Source organism: Pelobates fuscus, chromosome 11 (genome assembly GCF_036172605.1).
Source record: "Pelobates fuscus isolate aPelFus1 chromosome 11, aPelFus1.pri, whole genome shotgun sequence".
Lineage (NCBI taxonomy): Eukaryota > Metazoa > Chordata > Amphibia > Anura > Pelobatidae > Pelobates > Pelobates fuscus.
The window spans coordinates 26,034,163-26,044,187 of NC_086327.1; the positions used below are offsets into that span (position 1 = coordinate 26,034,163).

The window sequence follows — 10,025 nt, forward strand, 5'->3', positions numbered from 1 at the left end:
TAGCGCTGATCTAGTCTGGCGCTCGGTTGGGGTGGGGGGCACTCATGTGCATGCGTGGTGATCGCATTAGGCCCTCCTCATAGGAAATACGACTGGTGCTGGATTTTCTCATGCATAACGTGAGGACGTCCAGCGTCAGGTGACCAAAAGTTGCCTAGCTGTCTGATTGACAGCCACTAGAGGCAGTCTTAGTTCTGCAATGTAATTATTGCAGTTTCTCTAAAACAATGAGTTGAAGTAGTCTGGGTGCCTATAGTGTCCTTCTATGATACTTACTTAGTTCATTTTGCCTTGGTTTTATTTCATTTCAGTATGCCCAATTCTGAAACAAGTGATAAACCAGTGGAAAAAGGCTAGACCATTGCCAAGACTAAACATCTGTCATCATTATCTAGCTGGTTTTAATCTAATCTTCAACAGACCTTTTTAGATTTAAAAGTCTATCTCTGATGGTTCACACAGCTCTTCTTTTGAATCCTTTGACTCATTGGATGAATCTTTAGTTTTCCCAAAAGAAAACTTTCATATTTTCAAGCATTATGTAATACCAAGGAGATTCTCAAAGGAAGCACATAAGTAGATCTTTTCCATTTCATCCTAATTTCAATAAATTTATGCCCAGGGAATGTCTGGCCCCTGCCAAGTGTCCATTTATAACGAACCATTTTAAACAGTCTTCACTGTCAAAGAATCTGCCTATAGCCCAATTAGGTAAGAAGATCACACTAACGTTATGTTATGTGGCAAGTTTTAAGGAAAAAAAACAACCTAAGAAAAGTGTTTTCTGTCGGAGCAGCACAAAGCAATTTTTCTGGTTAAATAAACAAAACATACAACTCTTTCAGACCAATTTTTAGATACTTAAAAAAAAGTATTTTCATGTGGACAAATACTAAACCCAGGAGATTGAATGACATCACTGGATTTATAAGATGGCTACCTACACATACCAATTTTCTCCATGCATAAAGTTTCTCTGCTTTTGTATTGTACGAGCTTTGCCATTTGGGGTCACTTTGGCTCCAAGAGTATTTACTAAAATTTTGGGTCTACTTGCTTCACACTTAAGGAAAAGAGGTCTAACCCTCATTCCTTATTTAGATGACTGGATAATACTAGCACCCTCCAGAGACAGGTTTCTACGAGATATCAACACTACAATTGAATGCCTCAAAGAATATGGATAGATCCTAAATTGGGACAAATCTCAGTTGAATCCTGTCAAAAGAATCCAATTCCTGGGGTTATTCGTAGATTCTACACTCATGAAGATAATTCTTCCATTGGAAAAATAAAAAACTGATCCAGATTCTGAAGTCACTGTCCAGAAAGAAAAATTGCAGTGTAAGAGGGGCAATGAGGGCACTTGGCCTATTGACATCAACAATCCCAGCGGTCAAGTGGGCAAAAGCCAGAATGAGGTCCTTGCAAACCAATATTCTGACAGAGTGGAATCCTGATTCTTCACTAGATAACATTTGGGAGTTGACTATCAAGACTTTCAGTTGGTGGATCAAGATTCTGTTCATGTCTGAAGGTCTGTCTTTTAAACTAAAAGAATGGAAAATAGTTGCGATGGATGCTTCAATGTCCAGATGGTGCGCCCATATGGATCATCGAGCTGAGGTATATGGAAAACGCAAAACAGAAGGAAATTCTCAAGTTTCAGAGAGTTAAAGGCTGTTCTTCTGGCTCTCAGGAGTTTTGGAAACCTAATTTGAAAGAAAGACTTGCTAATAAGATCGGACAACATAGTCGCAGTAGACTACCTAAACAACAACTGCTGCACCCGTGCCCCTCCCTTGCTCTTCTATGTTCTCAAATATTGCATTAGGCAGAAAATTATCTAATTCAGCAATGTTCATCAGAAGAATGACAAATACCTTGGCAGATGCAGTCAACAGAGATCTAAGACCAGATTGGTCCCTTTCTCCATGAATTTTTCATCTAATAAGGTTTGGAACTCTTTTAATAGACCTGCTGGCTATCAGGCAAAACAGAAAATGCAAGACCTATCCATGTCTTGGAATTTCCATATAGCCTACATATTTCCAGTATTGCCACTAATTTAAACATTTTTGCAGAAAATCAAGAAAGACAAATCACTGAATATGTTAATTCTACCTTATTGGCCAACAAGGACTTAGTTCTCAACTCTCATGAACCTGTCTGGAATATCTGGATTCTACCAGTTATGGGGAATATTCTTGAATATGACCTGGTTCCCGTTGACACTCCACAAATATTTTTCCTCACTGCCTGGTTACTGAATGCCAGATTCTGATGGATAAAGGCCTGGATCCAGAAGTACATTTTTGTACAAGCTACAAAAGAATCCACAACCAACTCTCATAATGTATTAAAAGAGACACAAATGCGTGACTATACTTTCTGACCAGTTTTATTGCCACTGTCTGAGTTGTGGGGTTTTCAGTGATATTTAAGCAGCCTTCACGTTTTTGGTTATACATGATTCCAGTTGTTTCTGCTCCTCTTTCTGGTGGATGACATTCACTTTTTTCTGGGTCTTTAGGAGTTCGGTCTTCCAGACCTTCTTTAAATCGAACAGCAGTTTTTTTTATATCACCCTTTGTAGAGAGAGAAGAATCCTGAGTCGGACTTTTGATGAACTCACCCCCATCGAGGTGAGACAAGTGACTCCTCGTCTTCTTGTGACTACTCAGAGGCCTCCACATCTCTGTGTGCATTGGTTGCTATTTTGGGAGGTATCTATAGCGTGGGCCTCTCGAAGGAAAGCCTGATATCAGGCAATCTGGAGCTCTCTGGGTGTCGAGACTTCTTATGCTTGTAGCCCATAGTGTCTTCTGGGGGACGATATAGATTGTCGGTCTGTTTGGAGCCTGTGAACTAGATAAAGTCGACTTTACAGTGGGGCAAGATCGAAGTTCTGCAGAAATGCGTCTATGCTGGTGCTCAGTTGGCAACGTCTCCTTCTAATTTTTCTATGCTCTCTCTGTTGCCGAACAGGAGCAAAGTGAATAGCTTATACCAATGATTACTAGGGAGCCAAGATGGAAACTCCAGGATAGATGTAAAACAGTAATGTGTATTTCTGCATTTATTTTCATTTTTCAGATTGCATAAAACATTTGTTAAATGTAAGGGACAAGAAACATACTACTTAAAATCCTAGAAAGTGATGCTTCCTCTTTAAATAACATCTTGGCAAAGTAATCCTGCAGAAAATAACAATACGTCATTATCAGTTGACTCCAAAAAAAACAAAATCAAAAAAATCTTATGTGTTTCCCTGGTAACGTGCTCTCTTTCCTGACGCAATGTTGCATCGTTTTCAGCTGCCTGAGGGCAAATGAGAAACTATAGGAACTGAAGTTCGACACTTACAGGCATCATGAAAATCTAGCTTCACGTAACCTCCTGTATTTGCAAACATTGAATTATCTGTTATTTTCTCCCAGGGATATTTTTTTACATATATTACCAGCTGAGAGCGGGACATTGTAGAAATTAGCAACAAATTAACGACAAAGTGAAAATGATCATATTTTAAAATTTTACTTTGCTGTGCTGTTAAGGCATGTATTATGCAGAATAATCTCATGGCACGCAGTTTAATGCTGAACACAGATATAGTTAATCCGCCCTGGGCTCTACATATCTCTTTTGTATTGAAAAGATTCCAGACTCCCACATATCAGATGTTCTTATGTGAAAACCTACACAGATCTTAAAGGAGAAGCCAATAGTCTGTGTGATTGGAATCCCGTAGTGTAAGCACATGCAGTGATGTATTTTTTTCTTTCTCCACAATTAAGGTTCTTTGGACTGGTCTTCCATGCCCGAACTTTCACCTCCTCATTGGCTGTGGGATTCTGGATCTAGAAAGGGAAGCACTCATGCATTCTGACTACGGCTTCAATGAGATCCTTAAGGTATGTTAGGCTGTCTTGTGCGATCTTCAATCATTTTACTGTCGGCAATAGCTTATGGTTAATATTTATGTTGTCTAGTGCTAGGTTAGTCCAGATCTCCATCAGCTAAAGAGACATTTCCATTTTACTTTAGATCTATTGACTTTAAGCTCATCATATCAGATGATTTAATTAAGATGTAAAAAGTTTTAGAAAGAACCCCTTTTATTGGACGCAAAAGTTGTTTGCAGCAAAATAATGGTGAAAAAAAAAGAAAAATGCATGTAGTTTTGTATTGTGTGCACACAATGCTTAAATATCTAAATGTAAGAAGTCTAGCTATTTCTAAAAATAATTCTAAAGTGTCTATTGAGAGGGCTGCTGCCACTGTAGATATTGCTTTAGCAATGTCGAGAGATTCTTAATTTTTTTTATATTATACTGCCTCTCATGGTCTCTTGCCCATGACTTCCTGTTATAGCACATATCTACAGTTCTGTCTTCAGGTGCAGATTAGACCATATTGCTGTAATGTTCAATGCAGTAGACCTTTGTGAACAGAAGAATTGGATTCTTCTATATAAAAATATACATAAAAATATATTAAATTCCAAATGCAAATTTACATAATACTAATATTGTTTCTGCTTGTTTGTTCTTTTTTTTTGTTTCTCACTCCAACATTTTTTGCCCTCCTCGTGATCCTCCAGACCTTTATTTATCTGTCTTTTTGTTTCTGTTCAGCACATTAACGAGCTGACCATGAAGATGAGCGTGGAGGACATTCTGTGTCGGGCTGAAGCGCTGCATCAGCAGTTGGCACACTGTCAGGTGAGCACCGAGGTTACTGCTGCTAGTGCCGCAGAACTGTTAGGAGTCTGTGACCTGTCCATCTTCTGACATTTCGCCAGCTGCCCCTGGGCCGGTATTGTTTGCTGCTTCATTCATAGATTCTGAATAAAGAGCTTAAAGTAAGAGATTTTAATACCGTGAAATATATCATTTTAAACATGCACTGGATTTCAGTGGGTGACAGTGGCATTTAAAGTGTGCACTTGACCCTCGAGGTTGTATTTGGATTACTGATTATTTAGAAATGATTTAAGTTAGTGTAAAGGCTGCCAATCTGAAAAGTATTGCGTAAATGACCACCGGGGAACTATTTGTGTTTGTGTATTGAAATAATTTTGGCTAGTGTGGTGACAGACTACGTAAGAAGGATTTGGTTAGCATAGTGACTGATCATCTGGAAAATATTTAATTTAGATTAGTGACATCACTGTAAAGGTTGATCTATGATATTGTAGTAAATGAGTTAATAACATGTTTGACCTCTGCAAAAGCAAGTCAGCTCTAGATTTGCATTTTTGTTAATTGAGTGACTGAGCACTTGAATTGGTTCTCAGTTAACGGAGTGACTGACCATTGGGGATGACTTTTGAGTTACGCAGTGATCAGCCATCAGGATTGTGTGTGAACGCTATGATTGGTTACTGGGTTTGGAATTAAGTTAATGCAGTGAGTGACTCCTGCAATTTAGTTTAGGTTAGGATCATGAGTGGATTTGGGTTACTGTGTTATTATTATTATCGTTATTATTAGATATAATACCAATATGTCCCACAGTGCTTTACAATGACGATATAAAATTAGCAAATAATTGAGAAACAAATAAAGAGGTCCATGCTCTAATGAATTTGTTCTAACATTTGAGAAGTATAAGAACAGTAGACAAAGAACAGCTTTTAATAGGGGAGGACAGAATGTTGAAGGTATTCTTAAAACACTATTGACTAGGGGAAGGCATGATAGAATGATGCAGTCATTGAGAAGTTCTGAGTACTTGTGAGTAAGAGAAGAAATGTAATGAGGGGTAGAGTTGCTGGAAGCTTTAGGTTAGTGGCAGCATATTAAATTGCATAATAAATGGTACAGGAAGCGGAGAGATGTGAGATTATCAGCAGTAAGGGAAGTTAAATCTGGTACCAGCATTCGTTGTATATTGTAATCGGACATTGTGGATTCTGGGAGACCATAGTGAGTCATGTGCAGTTATTGAGACAGGGAATTAGCGCATGGACATGTACTTTAGTTCAATCAAAGTTAGAAAGGGAAGCTTATGAGTCTTATGGTTGAGGTGAAAGACTGACTGAATGTGGGGAGTGAGACCATACCAAGGCAGGAAGATTGCAGGGTTAGGTTAATGACTATGGCGCAACACTGGAGGGTTGGTTTTCAAAAGAGGAAAGATGAGCTCAGTTTTTGGCCCAGGGGTCTCTGTAACACCTTGCTGTCTCTTGGTTGTTAAGGACAGGGTTCATATGGAGCCTTCCCTGGATTTCATATTGTTATCTTTTTTGCTGGTTTCTAATAGTGAGTATATGCAGAAAACAAGTAGTAGAATTTATGCTGGCCCCAGTAAATGCATTATCCCCACCAGATCGCCAAGGGCTGCCATCTCTTCTCCCCAGGTTTGACAGTAAGTGCAGACTGAGCAGTGATGGAATCCCCCAAAAATGCTCAGTAAAGGGTTCCTCCCACTACCTTATTAAACTACAGGTTCATCCATAGCTTTTCTTACTAAATCAATAATATTGGGAAATAAAGAAAATCATGATTTTCTTTCCTTTTGCCAATAATTCCAAGTCTTCTGCTCTGCTATTTCTGTTCTGTTTTGAGCTTAGCTACACCAGCTCAATTGCAGACACATTTTAAGCCTCTTAGAAAGATAATGAATTAGTTCTGATATTCAAGGGCACAGCAATGGAAAATGCAGTGCAGGGAAATTTGTCCTAAACATAGATTGAGAACTCAGTGTTTGGCTAGCTATTCAATCCGAGGGCAGCATATTCTCTCGCTCTCCTAATATTCCTGAGTTATTGGCTGTCTTTTGTTTATATGAAGATCTAGAGACAAATGTCTACAAAAGGTTTTTCACATAACCATGATAGGGTGTTTTTTTTATATTTAGGACACAAAAACGGAAATGGAAAGTTTTTACAAGTCTGCCATGGTTTCATTTCAGCTGTTTTCTAAAATGTAAAATGCAGTTTGATTCTCTTTGTATTCCCCATATGTTCACACTTTAGTGAATAACTCTGTGGCTTGTAATTAATTGCCAGCAGAGTAATAAACAGGGCCAAAAGGCCAAAACATCGCTGTTGGCCGAAACTAGACCATTCGCTAGTTCTTATACCTCTTATTTGGGTTTTAAATACATCGAGAGGTCACGAATGCATACTTTCATTGTGTTTGTTATTTTTCATAATTTTTTTTTCTCTCACTCACAGGAATTACCTCTTAATGTTAAAGAGCTTCTTGGCCTGGTAGAAATCAAGAGTCCAGCCCCCAGCACAGACACGGCCAGCCCTCCCCAGCCCCTCTCACCGAGCCAGGTCCACGAACTGGATCTCACTGACAGCGTGTCGCCCAGCCAGCCTGACAGCAGTATTGAAATCCTGCCCACAGAGGATACTACAACCTCGCAAAGTCTGTCACCTTGACCAGTTGGCTTTTACACCAAACTCCCTTGTCCAGGCACCTTAACATATCCGCTCCATGTGCACTTACATTAACTGATGCTGTTATAAGACTTGTTACTTAAGTAACGCACAAAGGCTTCTGCACTCCTAACTCTGTCTTGTACATAGTCACTGCCCTGTATTTTTTCCTTTTTCTTCTTCATTAGGAACGGGCAGAAGCAATAACGTTACGATCATAACTCATGTGTGACTGTTTGGACTATCATTTTTATCTCCTCGCTGACTTGGTTTTTGCACATTACAAAATTTGTCAACGAAAAATGCTCATTGACTGAAAGTCTCCGCGCCGCAATAAGTTACAAAAAAATGTTCCCTAGCCAGTATGATTTTCGAAGGGTCACAGCGCAGTCTCCGGGTTTCTGTGACGATAAGCAGAGTTGTGAAATTTAGTTGGGGTGTTTCTCCCACAACTTTTTATTTTTTCCTTAAACGTTGCCACTTTCCGATGTCAGGCTGTTACATACTGCTGTTTAGAGAATACATTCTGAAATCTCGATGTGAATTAAGATGGCACAAGGTAGAGTAGAGTGTATTGGTAAGTTATTTTTCAAACTTTATACGGTAAGTGCAAGCTTTTACTACGGCCATCATTGTAATCATTAGGGAGCAGCAAAAATCCTATAATGTCAGCAGTAGGATCTGCCAGCAAGATTGATTATCAGTCTCTTCTTTATATAAAAGCAAAATGTTCTGACTTTCAGAATTGACAGCAAACCTTTTAGTGTGAGAATACCAGGGCATGTTGCAGGTACCGCTCCAGAACACAGCAGATGAAGAGTTAATTTTAAAAAAACATTATTCATGTTTTTTGGCTTTAAAAGATCAAACGTGCAGATTAAGGTCAGATTTAATTAGGACATTTTAATCCTTTTTTTTTTTTTTTTTTGCAAATGTATATTTACCAAACGTCATGTTTATGTGAGCTGACCACTTACTTGCAAAAGGTTTGCCAAACTAGCAAAGCTGGTATTTGGTTCCGTTCGTCTTTTTTCTGGCTTACATTTTTGTTAACTAAATAAATAGCTCAATCAAATCCTGACGTTTTCCAGCTTCCTCATGAACTCGCTATATAGAATTCTCACGTGCACTTATTACCGTTTCTTAATTCAGCTGGTGTGCTTCCACTCGGCTCTAAAGTAGTCATATAGATGTATGTTAAAAACGTGACATAAAGGTATTATTTAATCTATACATTTGCTTGCAATCTCGTTGGTGAAATGCATAAACGAGATGTCTCTCTATATATATCGGGTGTCCGAAAGGTAGATCCCCAGATGTTGAACTACAACTCCCATGATGCTTTGCATGCCTTTTAGAATGATAAAGCATCATGGAAGATGCAGTTTTTCAGCATCTGGGATCTCTCTTTTGGGCACCCCTGCTCTGTACAGTTGAATCAGGTCCCGTTTGCTTGATTGGATTATGAATATATTCATTGCAAATAACACTACTCATGTTATTCACTAAATACTGAATTGCTGAGCGACTTTCATGTTTTGGGCCGAAATAGCCAAATTGGAACTAAAACTGACTTGGAGAATATTTTTAATTCAGATTTTGACCTTAAATGTGGAAATAACTTTACTGAATAATGCTGTGAGATTTGAAAGTAAAATACTTAACTGCACCGTTTGCTGTTGCTATTGAAATCGTAGAAAAACCAATCAATGCTATCCTTTTTACATCTACTGTTATGATATATTATGGTTACATATAGAAAGTTACTAGACAGAGGCAAATTATATCATTGACTGGCTGTTTGCATTTGCCACAGTGAAACCCTTTGTAGTATGCTTAGTTTGTGACTCCAGCTGAAAGTATAGAAATGATTTAGCAACTTTTGTGTGTCACTGAAAAGACTCCACAATACATGCAACTGAAGTATGTCGTTATGCAGTCATTGAAGCATATAAAGGCGTACTAAAGAGTAAAAAAAAGGGCTTAACTCATTTAGTACAGTAATTATTTTAAGTATACCTAAAAAAACTGCTTTTAAACTATGGCTTTTTTCTGTTTATGCTTAGCACTCCGCTGCCTGACAGATGACAGTCTTAAAAGGCTTCAGTTTAACCCCTTAAGGACCAAACTTCTGGAATAAAAGGGAATCATGACATGTCACACATGTCATGTGTCCTTAAGGGGTTAAAGGAACACTATAGTCATCTAAATTGCTTTAGCTAAATAAAGCAGTTTTAGTGTATAGATCACCCCCTGCAATTTCACTGCTCAATTCACTGTCATTTAGGAGTTAAATCATTTTGTTTCTGTTTATGCAGCCCTAGCCACACCTCCCCTGGCTATGATTGACAGAGCCTGCATGAAAAAACAACTGGTTTCACTTTCAAACAGATGTAATTTACCTTAAATAATTGTATCTCAATCTCTAAATTGAACTTTAATCACATACAGGAGGCTCTTGCAGGGTCTAGCAAGCTATTAACATAGCAGGGGATAAGAAAATCTTAATTAAACAGAACTTGCAATAAAGAAAGCCTAAAGAGGGCTCTCTTTACAGGAAGTGTTTATGGAAGGCTGTGCAAGTCACATGCAGGGAGGTGTGACTAGGGTTCATAAACAAAGGGATTTAACT

At 38.4% G+C, this 10,025-nt stretch overlaps 1 protein-coding gene across 1 annotated transcript in view; it reads left to right on the forward strand.

Moving 5' to 3' along the window:
* The window catches only part of TBC1D17 (TBC1 domain family member 17), a 72,167-nt gene extending 62,814 nt beyond the window's left edge, over positions 1-9,353 (forward strand). The window contains exons 15-17 of the mRNA XM_063436730.1: positions 3,798-3,914; positions 4,638-4,724; positions 7,184-9,353. Of these exons, the coding sequence (XP_063292800.1) occupies positions 3,798-3,914; positions 4,638-4,724; positions 7,184-7,396 (417 nt within the window). The 3' untranslated portion in view covers positions 7,397-9,353. The remainder of the gene's footprint in view (positions 1-3,797; positions 3,915-4,637; positions 4,725-7,183) is intronic.
* Positions 9,354-10,025: the final 672 nt, after the last annotated feature.